The sequence below is a fragment of the Falco naumanni genome, chromosome 1 (genome assembly GCF_017639655.2).
Source record: "Falco naumanni isolate bFalNau1 chromosome 1, bFalNau1.pat, whole genome shotgun sequence".
Lineage (NCBI taxonomy): Eukaryota > Metazoa > Chordata > Aves > Falconiformes > Falconidae > Falco > Falco naumanni.
The window spans coordinates 79,889,987-79,904,087 of NC_054054.1; the positions used below are offsets into that span (position 1 = coordinate 79,889,987).

Below are 14,101 nucleotides of genomic sequence, written 5' to 3' on the forward strand. Positions count from 1 at the left end.
GAAGCCTGTGTGTTCTGGAGGAAGGAATGTATTTGCTATATGTGTGCATTTTTTCAGATGTTTTGTTCAAGACTACATTAAGACACTAGTTGTAAAAATGAAGAGAATAAAAATCCATCAGCATTCTTTGCTCTTGAAGACTATCTTGGAAATACTTACGACGTTTTGGCTAGCAGTGAAAGTGTAAAAGAACACACAGTGTGTTTTGGGGAAGATACAGAGATGTTCTGTAGGAACCTTCCACTGTTGTGACACAGCAATATTAAAGATTTTTCTAAACTTTATATAATTAAGGAGTTGAGTTCAGTAGATATACATGATGCAAGTACCTTAGAGCTTAAAAATTCTCAAACGTGGCTGTAAAAATAAAGTTTTCAAAGTACACAAAGCAAAAGGAAAATAAAACCAATCGGATCATATTCCTAGTTTGATTTATTATTTTTTTAATCAGCACTTCCAGCTGTTAAACAACAGATGCTTCTTTTGATTATATATAAAGTAGATAAATTATGATGTTTATGACAAGTAAATGAGGAGCAATGACTGCTGAAGAGCTAACTTGCAGAAGTGGATTAACCTGTGAACTGGAAAAAAAAAAAAAAAAAAGACAAACCTGAGTTGAATGATTCAGTGAAAACTCACACTGTGTGTGACCAAATAAGAAAAAGTTAAACCATTGCAGTTAAATGTATAATCATTACTGCTGTTCGTTAAATGATTCAAAGGTGGATTCAAAAGTAGCATTAAGAATTTCACTATTGAACATATTGACTAGTGCTTGTGAAAGCCAGTGGCTGCCTTTTCGCAGCTAAAAGATCTCCCATGAGAAAAGGCAACTAAAGCCCCTTACTAATAGGTGATTTGACAGAGGATCTAAAATGGTTCATCAGCTATTAAAGGAGGGAAAGAAAAGCTTGTGTATTAGTAGATTTGCAAAAGTTAAAATATTTTCTATTCATTTAAATATTTTTTTTTTCTTCAATTATTTTATCCTTGGGAAAGGCTTTCTGTAAAAGTATAAACAGATCTTCTAGATTACTTTTGCTTTGGAGTTCTAAAGTGTGTGACCCCAGTTGAGGTTTTCTTCTATCAGACTACACTTTTATACTTAATCAAACTGTCAATTTTTTATGAAGAGGGGAAAAAAAAGCTCACAGAACTTCCTATGTGCTAATATAATGCACAGTAATCCACATGAAAAAATTATCATTGACATCCTAAGAGTTACATCACAGCAGTTTGGGAAATCACTCACTCTATAGCCGTTGCTGAAAATGTCCGTTTCAAAAAATTTGTACTGTGCTAATTAGCGCACATCATTTGTATTTTGAATGGCATCTACTAAAAACCAGAAACAACAAAAAATCCCAACAGACATGCAGTTCAGCAGCAGTATACCTGTCAAGTTTGGACTCATTTGAGGGGAAGAGTGCTTAAAAGATGTGTGACAACTCAGGTGCATGTTTATGCTTTTGAGAATTGTATTTTCTTTTGAAGTGGTGGCTTTCTTGCGTTTCTCTGCTTTAACCTGGTTTTCTGTAGTTATGTTCAATGTCGATTCTTCTGGACTTACAAGTTTGAGGGCAGCACAGGTCCAGGTGAGAAACAAGCATGTGAAACGCACTTCAGAAAAGGTAGCTTGGTGCACTTCAGCCATGTAAATTAAGATGGTTTGTTGTTTTAGCTGTGACACCATGTTATCACTTCATTTTCTGTTGTCTATCAGTATAAAGAAATATTTCCTGAAGTCTTCATTTTGAAGATGTTAAGTCATCTTTGGTGCCTGTGGCTGACCAGTGTGGCTTCACTGGTCAGGTCATAGGCTGGTAGAAAAGAAATACAGGCTGCATCATCTTAATCGGTTCTTGTGTTCTCGGACATAAATGGGTGTTTTCTCTGTTAATTATCCATGTTTCTGATGTTTGTCCTTTATCTCACGGTTATATTATACAGTGCAAAATGGAAATGGAGCACGTTTTCAGATTGGATGGTTTCCTGTTGTGGTCTCAGCTGTTTCAGGCCAGCTCCTTCCCTCTTTTTTTAACTTCAGCTTTCCCTTGAGAAAGCCTAATATGGAAAGTGCTGAGGAAATGGCACTCCTGTTTTGAGGACCTCACTGTGTAGGTACTTCTTAAATTGAAGTTCTTCAAATGAAAAACACGCTGCTAACATGTACATAGCCTACTTAGATTTAAGATTAGGTTTTAATACTAAGCTGTCATCATCATTAAAAGATGTGGGCTGTTCTTGCTTGATATTAGAATTAATTGCTGCTAAAGACTTGAGACATGTAATTGGAAAAAATGAAGGTGCTACAGATTAATTAAATAATCTGCATCTCTTAGTGTTATAGGGATGTGGCTTTCAGGTAAGAATGCTCACGCAGTTCATAACAGCGTACTTGAAGCCAATCAGTGAGTTTCTTTGGAAGAAGCAGAATTGGTAAAAACTGAAGTAAAGTACAGATATTCTCGGTGTTGGCTGTCAAAATGGCATGATAATGCAGCTATTTCTAGTAATCTTAAACTATTTTATTTTTCTGTCTAAACATTATTTGAATTTAACCAAGAGTCTAAGCCTATGGAACGGATTTTGTATTACTCAAGGAGCAAGATCTGAATTTATGGCAGAATGAACTGGGCCTGGATGACAAAGTCCTCATCCAGTTCCTCTATAGGATGAAGAGAGGGGAAAAGAAATGATATTATCACATTGATTGGGAGTTTATTCTTATGCCAGGAAGTGACATGAAAGGGGAAGTGTGTAGCAGCAGCAGATAAAGTTGACTAACAAACCTGATGTACGCTTACCACCTGCAAATGTATCCAGTGCTTTCTTACATTGTGGGAAGATGGACTGATAACAAAAGGCAAACCTCTGTCTTGAAGAAAGGGTGAGGAAGGAGAAGGCTAGAATCGGGAAGCGAAGCCTTATTTATGGAGAGGAAGATGCCAGAGTCCTCTTCAGCAAGAGGAAAGTAATAGATTTGATCAAATACAAGACAACATGTTTACTGTAGCTTAAATTCGTTTTAATAATTTTTCAATTATATTTCATTGGATTTGTGCTGTTACCAAACAAATAGATATGTGCTTTTAAAAAAGTGAAGTGGATGCAATGAGGTGTTCTAATAACGTATATATTTGAAGATGGAAATTAGAATAGTTTGATGGAATTATTTTGTAAATGATTGAACTGTCGCTTTCTTCCGTAATTATAAGCATTTTTGCCTCTTTGACGTTCTTCATACTGCAAATTTGGTAGTGCTATGAATAACTTACATCAAGTGCCTTAAACTGTCTTTTTTTTTTTTATTCCAGCCCTGATGATATTGGTACCTGTTGGTATATCCTGCTGTCTGGTTCAGTCTTCATTAAAGAATCTATGTTTCTTCCCAGGAGCAGGTATGTCAGCTATGAATATACTGCACTCTGTCTTTTAAACATAAATAATTAGAGATAGAGAATTTTTAGATTTAAAAGACAGTTCTTATACTTAATGAAACATAGAAGTGTGTGCATAAACACACTTTTCCTGCCTTTACTACCTATGGTAACTGTTTTATGCCCCAGCTAGAGCTGAAAGTTGTCATTGTGGGCAATAGGCAAACATCCAAAGTGTTGTGCAAATGCTGTCAATTTAAAAATAAAACCACCAAAAACCTGACAATGGAGTGAAGTACCCAGTAGTCTGTTCCCGTGAGTAATCAGACTTTAAATCATAGGATGTACTAGAGCTTATGATATTTTCCTGAGGCTTTACTTACCATTGCACAAGTCTTTGTCGTGTGTTTTAGCATATGCTTAGACCATGTTATTGCCAGTTTTGCTACTTCTGTTTAAAGGTTGTGCTTAATGTAAGTGTATTTGCAACCAAGAGTGGTATTTTACATGGAAAAAGGTGAGTTCAAGTGTGAGACACCTGAAATTTATATCGCTACAGTGAAAATATTAATTATTTTGAGCTATGGGAAGAAAATGCAAATGACTGAGGATTTTAGACTAAGGTGGCTGAGCTTGATCATTTTAGTGGAAGCAGGGCAGAAAAACTTCAAAATGCTGGTTATATGCATATTCATTCAGACTACTATAAAAGGCTCCTTTGAAGTAAATGGCATGTAATAAAATTTGTGAAAGGCGGAATGAAAGAATGACCCGTTTCTGTATGGTATGTTGAGAATGAAAGCCCTAGAAACTTCCCTAGTTTTAAGCAGAGGGAAACTTACTTCAGAGCTAGTGTTGGTTCACATATGAACAATTAGATGTTCCCATCTGCCTTTCAATGGAAGAGCAATCCTGGTCTTGGGACTTCCATTTGATGATGGTGGCCTGTTCTTGGGGCAAGCAAGTGACTTGCATCTGTAAGAGGACAGGCACTGCTGATAAAACGGTGTATTTGATGTGCCATCAAACAGTATATGCTAGAGGTGCAAAACTGGTTATTGTAAAAAGTAGCACAACAACAGATCACAGCATCCCTGCTGCTGGCAGATGGAAGAAAATTGTCCCATATGCCATCCATGAACGGGCAATGCCAGAAAAAAAGCTGGCAGAAAGTGCTACCTTTAGATGCCAGGAGAAGGGATATATGGTATCTGAATTAATGTAGGGTGGTTGTATATAGTCTGTGGCAAGAATCTTCTGTTCCTTTGAATTACAGCAGTATTTGTGCTTCAGACATGTATTGGCACTTGATGAGGGGTGAGCTTTTTAATAAGATAAACAGCGAACAGAAAATTGCAGGTCCTGTGACTCTAAGCAAAGCATTTAAGGGTTTTTCTCCTGGAGAACTTCCGAAGAGAGATGGAATCATAGGACTGTTTATATTGGGAAAAGACCTGTAAGATCATCAAGTCCAACCATTAACCTAGCATTGCCAAGACCACCACTAAACCATGTCCCTGAGCACCACATCTACATGTCTTTTTAGATACCTCCAGGGATGGTGACTCAACCACTTCCCTGGGCAGCCTGTTCCAATGTTTGACAACGCTTTCAGTGAAGAAATTTTTCCTAATATCCAACTAAGAGACTGACATCCACCTTGCTACAACCTCCTTTCAGGTAGTTGTAGAGAGCGATAAGGTTTCCCCTCAGCCTCCTTTTTCTCCAGGATAAACTACCTCAGTTCTTCATCCGCTCCCCATAGGACTTCTGCCCTGGACCCTTCACCAGCTTCATTGCGCTTCTCTGGACACACACCAGCACTTCTATGTCTGTCTTGTAGTGAGGGGTCCAAAAGTGAACACAGTATTTATTCTGTGTATTCTGGGACATGTCTGACATCTTGGTGAATTGCAAGTGTGGAGTTTGGTATTAGAAGAAGTTTCATAGCTGTGGATGGAGCCAAGTAGCTGCCAAAGCTGGTATCTTGGGAAGTAAATGTGAGAGAGACAATTTGTTAATTAACAAAGACAACATAAGTCCATGAAAGCAAAATTAAGAAACTTTAATTTCATGAGATAAGATAGAAAGTATTTCTGGAGAGCAAACCCAGAGTCATTCTAGTGAGAGGCTTTGTGCTCAGAAGCTATAGTTATTAAAGGATAGATGAGGGCCTTATTTAAATTTAGGACGAAGCTAATTAGGATTTTTGCTTTGTAAATGAGTAAGCTGCAATATCTGGGCCTTAGGCTCATCCCTGAATAAGAAACTTGGGAAGAGTGAGAGGGCACCCAGGTTCAACTTCTGATTTGGAATACTGGTGGGTAATAAGTGTGGGTGGGTTTGTTTGTTTGTTTTTATAATTTAGGTTTTTTAAAGCAAAGGCTTGAGAAGAAAACAGAGTTATTCAACTTTACTTACACTGCCAGTGAGTCACTCACAAGGAAATAGTAGACTGCTCAGATATACAGACTGGGTAGAAGAGACTGATTAGCAGCAACACTAAAGTAAAATTTTACAGTGCGAGCAAGACTTTACAGGGAGCGAGACTTCCTGAAAAGCATACTGTCCAGGAGCTGATGGGGTGGTAGCTTGAGGTGTAAGAGTAGTGGTAAAAGGCTGTTACTGAATAACTGTTTGCTTAAACTGACTATTTACACATAAAGGGAGTAATAATTTCAAGAACCTTTTTGAGTATTACATAATTTGGCAGTCTTGATGTTGTATTGCCGTTAAGATGAATTTGCTACACTTTAGCAAATGGAGCATGTCCTGATGCATCGTTGACGTCAGGTAATAGGAAGAGACCTAAACATTGCCAGGTTGAGATCATCTAATTTTGATCTTGTTTGGCCAGAACATTGTTATGTGGGTAAAGTTATTATAAACTTATATTTAGACTATTTTAGTAGGTTTCCCCCCACCCCCCAGTTGAGTGCATTTTATCTTTGCCATCTAGAAAGCCACCAGGAAATAATTTTGCAACATGTGAAGCTTGTGAGTAAGACAGCAGGATGGAGCTGAGAAGCCTGTGTAGGAGCAGAAAGCAAATAGCTCCTGTCTCCAAATCACAGTGACTCAGAAAATTCTCGTTTCCCTAACTTTTCTTTTCCCAGATCTTAGAGTAATCAGTCCCTCCTATCCCCAAACATCTCACCATCCAAAACACCTGACTTTTTTTCCTACCTTGAAATTATTCTCTCTTTTTTGACATCCTGCCCCATGCCCACGCAGTAAGTCCCTTTGCACAAGTTCTCTGGGCTTCATCCAGCCTTTGCAGTGGGACCTGAGGAGCTGCCTGTGCTGCTCAGATCGTGGGCTTCCCCCTGCCCGTCCTCCTCCCTTTGTCAAGCTCAGCTTCATTGAATGATGGCTGGGCAGTAGCTGGCCAAATTTAAAATGAAATATATATTCCTCCCCTGCCCTGAATGTCAAGGGCATTTGCTATTCTTTGTTGGATTTCACTCTTCAAAAATGTATGTCTGTACAAACCAGGGTAAAAGTAGTACCTAGTTAGGGGAATTCAGATAGCCATAGTGAATAAATCTGCTGCTATCTTGGATGGGTTTTCTCGGGCCTGTGCTTTAGTTTCCTGGTTGTTGGCATGTGAGCCTATAAGGAACAGGATACGGTGCTATTACCAGATTAATAGCTGAAACTTGGAAGTGCCTTGGTGCATTTGACTGCATATGCTCAGCATATTATTTGTATTTAGGACATCTATTAGCTAATTTAGTTGCATTAGTTTCAGATATACCGTCCTTAGACACATTGGTGGATATCACTGGAAATGCTCTTTTGTTGTGTATTTTATGTCAGGTAATTTCTCTGCCCGCCACCCCCCCCCCCCCCCCCCCCCCCATCATTGTTTCCCTGTCTTTGATTCCTAGAATTAGATACCCTTTAAAATTCTTTGGGGAGAGGGAGTGATGACTACATTTGGCAGACATAATATATAGTCAGGGAAGAAGAATGTCGTAATAAATAAATAAAACCCAGACTGTCTAAAAGCATAAGAAATGACCACCCCCTGCTTTCTCACTCAAATCAGAATTAAATAATAGTATAGCAGTCCAAAAATAAGCAACTTTGTAATGCAATAATGTGGTCAAATAGCTGCTGGTTGAAATAGTTTGAAGTGAATGGAATAGCTGCCAGTTTTGCCCAAGTTACATAATGTACTGGGTGACTTGTAGGACTACTTGTAAGTAGCTACTTGACAAGTCTTTCATTCAGAATTTAAAAAAATAATAAATTGTTCAAGATGGAATATTGTAATACATAAAGTCCTAAACTTCCTTTGGAAACTTTTAACATCTAAACCAGGTCTGTTTTGTGAAAATAGCATGAGTATAATTTTATTTCCCTATTCTAACGTAGTTTAGCTTGTATTTCTTCAAATGCCAAATCAAGAGCTAGCAAATAGTGTTCAGAAGGTAAGGCTGGATTTTATTCAGTTAATATATTATTTTGGGAAAATTTACAGATTTTTAAAGAATTTTTACCTAAACAATTAAAGCTGCCATATTTTTGGTTACATAAGTAAAGCTTAGTCTAGTTCTCCTATTTAATTTCTGTAAATTGCAACAATGAAATTTTATTCTGATGGCTTAATGTGAGGAAGATTATTCCCCCCCCCCCATCTCATATTTTAGTGTTACCATTTTTCATACTTAATCCTTTTAACATATCAGGCACATACTACCGTCAAACTAAACATTCCTTAATTCACCCTCTCCCACAACAACCACCAAACTAGCACAAATATTAACACTTGGTCTCCTCACCTCTTCCACTGAGCATCTGTACCCTGAAGCAGTTCACATGGTAGAATGAGGTTTATGTATGAGGTCCAGAAAATAAATGAGCAGAAAATGCAATGCCCTGAAGGTTGTCCTGGCTCTCCTGTGTTTTCACATGGTCACTGGCAGCAGTAATGTGACAGTCTCTCAAAATACCTTTTGGAATGGCCTCCAGCATCCCTAGGTTAGCTCTGTGCTCTCATCACATTTGTTCAGCTGTTCAGACTTCCCATGGGGTTTTTGTTCAAGGACTTTGCTTCTAGTGTAAATTTCATCATGGTCTCTCATCTTATTTGACTTGGAGCTGCACTACATAAATGTCTCCTAGATCTCCAACAGCTAACCTCATACTTGCCCGTGGCTTCCATGACTGGAGGATGCAACTTAGCAACAAAATACAGAATTGCTGGGCAGTTTTTCTCAGACTGGTAGGCTCTGGTGCTTGGGATTTTCTGTTTTGCTCCTAGAATTCTTCAGAGGCTGTCTGGATGGTGTGTGCTGTGCTGCTTGGGCATGCTGTGATGCCAACTTGCCATGTGCAAACCTGGCTTTGCTCTTAATGCTCACTCATCTACACGCTTTCCTTGCTTTAGCCTCTTCTTTTCCTTCTGTACTGACACACCCAAGCAGTTCTCTCCTCTCCATATGGCGATGGAGGGATGCTCTCTCTTTGGCAATCACAGATTTTATATTCAAGAGCAATTATTTAAGCTCTTTCCTCTAACTAAAAGACTAAGTTTTGAAGTTGAGAGAACATCTGGGTTTTTTCCTCTTCAAAATTAAGAGATCTATCTATTTAAATACTGATGCTTTAGCCCTGTGGAGTTTCTTATACTAAAACAACGTGGAAAATTGGAATGGAATATCAAATTCTACTGCAGAGCCATTAAAGAAATCGTGGATTTCTTTTGAATGTGTTTACAGCAATAATAAAACTAAATTTGTGCAGGAATGATTTGTCCTTGTCCAAGTGTGTCCTGATTAACTTAAGAAAGTAAACTCTTTCAGAAGAAAAAGTTAGGGATTTTGGCTGGTTTTGGGTTGTTTTTTTTTTAACAGGTAACGCATGTGAGTAAATAGTGCTGGAGCAAAGCTCTTGGCTATGTACATGCATTTACACAGCTTTATGTATCCTGAAACATACTTCCTAATTTTTGTGATCCCTGGGGACATGCTGTTTGGTGTGGTTTAGATATATCTGACTGATGATATGTTTAAATTTTGGAGAGAACTGTCTTTGATCAATCTTTTCAGTGAATAAAATGATATAGTTCTAATCACAATGATAAAATTGTTCCCTCAAAATATGACCCTAATATATTTGCAACTTAGTGTTTATTAATAATGGCTATTGCTGGCTGAAACTTAGAACAGAGCAAAACTGGTGTTTTAAGTTAGTGATCAATATACACAAATATTTCAACCAGAATAAAATCCCCTAAAAAGGGTTTTGTGGTTGGTTGTTGTTGTTTTTTTCCTCTGAGCAGGAAACCTGAGTTTTAGAACAACAGGTTTAAGGAGGCTCAGTGTTTTGCTTTCGAGAGCTGCTGGTTTAGTTATTTAAGCTGCAGAGGGAGTTGATCGAGAGCTGTGCTGAGCTTATTGAGCTTTTCCCTCTTTCTGAGTTTTGCTTATGTCTAAGGATTTACAGTGTCATGATGGAAACACAAAGACCATACGTTGGCTCTTTGTAAAGAAAAGTAACTCCCCAGGCTATGGTTTATAGTCTACTTAAAAATTACGTGAAAATGTGTGCTTTGAATTTAGCTTGCCCTCACAACTCTCACTCTTTAATATAAACCATTCATTTTTTGCTGCTAGTTGCTGCTGCTGGATTTTCCCTTGACCTGTTTGTTGCGTCATGATTTCTGTATCTCGCTAGTGCTGTTCTGAAGCCATTCTCATGACTGTCTCTATAGGTTGGTGGGAAGGTATAGCATATGGTGTTCTTGGGGGCCGCCCCCCAATGCCATTGTGACTTCTCTTTGGTTTCAGTGCCTTGGTTCAGCATTTCAGTCCATCAACTGAAACCGAAGCATGAAGGAGTGTGATCTTACAGTTCAGTCTAGGAAAGGCTGAGATCACTACCTCCAACTTCTTTCTTCGTTCAGCTTAGGGAGATGTCAGTCCATTTATGACTGAGTGTATGTCTACCATGCATCTCTCTCAATGGATTTTAAACAGACATTGAGAAATTAGCCCTAATTGCTTTGTACCATCTGCATCTACCCAAAAGGACATACGCAGTCTTTTAGATGGAGATGTTTACCGTTACCTGCAAGCACAAAATTAGACTATCACAGTGCATGTGGCTGATGACTTTTTGAGACTCAAAGTTGTGGAGAAAACAAAAGCTTGCTTACAAGAGGGAACATTTTGTGGGGAGTGCCTGATTTGGCCTTGAATATGTTCATCTGTTGGTATCGTGGCCAGCGTTACCAGCGAAGCCTGGAGTGCTCTGGCGTGGCATTAGCATCTTCCCTGTGAGGTGCCAGAAGAGCTGGAGTTGCCCTGGTTCTGTCCCTGAACCCAGCTCCTCACGGGCTGGCTGGCAGGGAGGGTGTCCAGCTCCCCCAATCTGGCTTCCTCACCGAGACATAATCAGTCCCAACTCTGGCTGCAGCGGAATTAGCAAGCCATAAATTAACAGGGCCTTGTCTTGTCATGTCACCTGCTGTTACAGTGAAGTTCGTGATGCAGAGCACATGCTGCTTGTACCAGTAATGTCATCTGAAACTGTCCTTACTGTTTGCAGAAAGTGGTGTACAGGATTTTTTAAAATAAGAATACTTAAGATGATTTTTACAGCTAAATGAATTTGGTATTACATACACTTTGCTTTATTCCCCCCATCTCCTGTTCTGCTGAAAAATTGAAGAGTTCATTGAGGTTTGAAATTGGTCATCTTCCAAGTGTGCTGTCAGGATCAGAGGTGTTGGGAAATAGAAGAGGACACGGTTCCTAAATTATGAGATTGGGTGCTGTCTGGCAGTGTTCCTGTCAAAACAATTATTTCAACGCTCCTGGAATTTTGTTCTTGCACAGCTGATAAAATGTTGAGGGGCTTAATCTATTATGTTGGCATCTTTTGAAAATAAAAATAGAAGTCTAGTGTAGTGGGTCTAGTGCTACCAGGCTTTCTTCCAAGTTTGTAACAAGGAGATGAGAAGGTAACAATGAAGCAGGAAGTGTCGGATGACCTGAAAAATTTATAAGTGAGCCTGAATATTTCTGATTCCCCTTAAGGTGGGGAAGGTTTTTCAGGGATGGGAATTCTCATTGTAGGAGAATAGCCACCTTCAGAAGCCCTCACAAATGCAAGCCTTGTACTAGTTTCTAGGTGTATATCCTAGAGCTACAGACTTTTGTCTTTTTCCATATGAATGACCTGATGATGGACTTGAGATGGTCTGGGTCACCTGCTGATGCTCCGGTGCATTGGTAGAATGTTTTTGATGACTTCATACACTTTCCATAGGAGAGACACCATTAATTGGTGGTAGGTGGCTTGTAGATCTGAATGTGCTTGCACTGCTCCAGTTTTTCATTGTTTCACATGTGGTAATTGTAAGCTAAGTCAAGATGGCATTTCCTGCTACTATTGCTACATCAACAAGAAAAAAAATAAATAAAGTAGGCTTTTATTATGTTCTGCTTTATTCAGGTCAGTGGTGTTTTTCTTCCCCATTGAAACATCAACTGTGTAAAAATACTAAAAAGTTGAATGTGTATATTTTAATAACAAAATTATGCTTAGGAATTTGTGATATGGAACATAGAAACAAAGTATGTAACAGTATAAATCCAAACCATTGCTTTTATGGTGAGTCCCACCTGTGAACCCAATCAAGTTATTTTTGCACTATAGAGTAAGTATAATAAAAAAAATTTTAAGTGTGATATGAGTATGGGATATAGCCAATGCTAAGGAACACCAAAATCTGAGGTAACACGGATAGAATAATTTTTTTTGTGTGCAAGCATGAATGTGTCTTTATAGCTTAGAGTAACTGAAAAGAACCTGAAGAAAAAAATTAAAATTTAGCAGAGGGGTTTAACAGCCTAGATTCATGGGGGATAATATTTTAGGAGAAAGCAAGGAGAGGAAAGGCAAGAATTCTTGAAGGTAGCTGATAGAGGAAATGTAATCTTTGACATCTATGAATGATACCAGCTCTCACTTCCCATTTTTTAAAATGTTAGAAAGTTGGGTTTAAAATTATGGATGCAATATATAACACCACATATAGTGTTTGAAAAATGTGCTGAAGTTGTGGGCTTCTTTTTTGGGGGCAATGGGAATGTTTCAGAATGCTCTCTAGGATGGATGGGAAAAACATTAATTCCACTGAAAATTTGGTTTTCCTGAAGATGTTGATGTATTCTCATTGTTGAAAAATTTTGGTGCTGCTTAGTTGATACCTGGTTTCTCAAATGTGCTGCAAGAAAAGTGGCCTTGAATCAGTAATTTTTTTTTATTGCTGACTCTAGCTTATTTTGTTGCATTGGTTAGACACACCTTCTTAATCCCAGCATTAGGATTTCTAATGGAGCATGTCACCATTTGAAGTAATTAACAACAGTAATCAATCTCAGAAACATTGTTCATCTTTGCTTTTGCTTTTGTTCTTCTGTACATTATAATTATGTGATATTCATTTGATTTCGACAGATCTCGCTGGTATCTTTCTAAAATTTCAAGCTGGATTTTAATATTAAAAAGCTGTTAACTGAAATGATAATTACTTGCATACATATAGGGTTGTGAAAAAAAACGGAGTGCTCTTTCTGAGAAGTTAATGAGGGGAAAATTCTCTGTGTAATAAAGTATGTGGTTATTTCAATGTGAGACCTGTTATACCTGGATATATTCACTGCTGCTCACATTGCTATTTAAAGTTATCTATCAGAAGAAACCTGTTGTTTTTTCACAATTGATATTGCAGCTGGTGAGATGACCTGCTCTGCAATCTGTTCCTTCTGATTTAAGGTGCCTTCTGATTCAATTTATTAGTATATAAAGTTTTGGGTTTTAGTACAAACCTGCAAAACATTAAAAAACCCCGCTTGAAAAAACTGCATTGTGAGACTCCTTCTGAGGGTAAAAGGAAGACCGTGTGTGCTTTACATGCTCCCAGGGTTCATGGGCAAGTTTTGTAAGTGTAATGAACTGAGAAGTTACCTGGTCATTGCTTACCCCAAAATAACAACAAAATGAACTTTGTGCAAAAACAGCATAAAGAATACCCAGGAGGGGGAAGTATACCCATGTGGAGAGGGGAATGGGTGTGCTGCAGAGCAAGGAGGTGGTGGCAATATGCTGGAGAAAAAGACCATTTTTGAGCACGGTGGTGAAGTTTTCCCAGCCTAGGGAGCAAAATTAACCAGACAGAGAGGACCAATTTAAATCCTCAAATTGGAGATGACTTATTACTGCTGAACAATTATATTTAAAAGACAATTAAAACAATATACAGAGTGGAAGATCATGCTCACCAAAATTAGCGTACTCTACAGAACAGGCGAGAGATACCTTAAGAGTCCATCCTGTGCATGCAAGTGCAAAACTGAAAAATCTTCTTTTTTGTGTATATATATATATATATTTATATGTCTGTGTTTGTGGGGTTTTGCTTTTTTGCTTTTTTTAAAAACTTTTTTCTTTTTTTAAACAAAATGTCCAAGAAAACTCTTGTGAGAAGTCCAGTGTAAATCTATTCTGGGATGGCTGTCCCTGCATTTAGGTTTGGGATATTTGGGGAAGAGCCTTTTCTTTGCCTCATGTGGAACTCTGGTGATTTGAACTTCTATAGACAGCTTCGGTGAAGGACAATCTTGATAAGGTGAAATAATTACTTTTACTTATGTATTTGCAGGACTACAGAAAAGTGGAAGGAATAAAAAGTATTGTTTTGA

The 14,101-nt window shown here is 38.2% G+C and overlaps 1 protein-coding gene across 7 annotated transcripts in view; it reads left to right on the forward strand.

Moving 5' to 3' along the window:
- The window catches only part of RAPGEF2 (Rap guanine nucleotide exchange factor 2), a 194,891-nt gene that overhangs the window by 77,927 nt on the left and 102,863 nt on the right, over nt 1–14,101 (forward strand). For all 7 annotated transcript variants that reach the window (XM_040601264.1, XM_040601236.1, XM_040601215.1 and 4 more), the window contains exon 4: nt 3,321–3,404. In XM_040601264.1, coding sequence (XP_040457198.1) covers nt 3,321–3,404 — 84 coding nt within the window. The remainder of the gene's footprint in view (nt 1–3,320; nt 3,405–14,101) is intronic.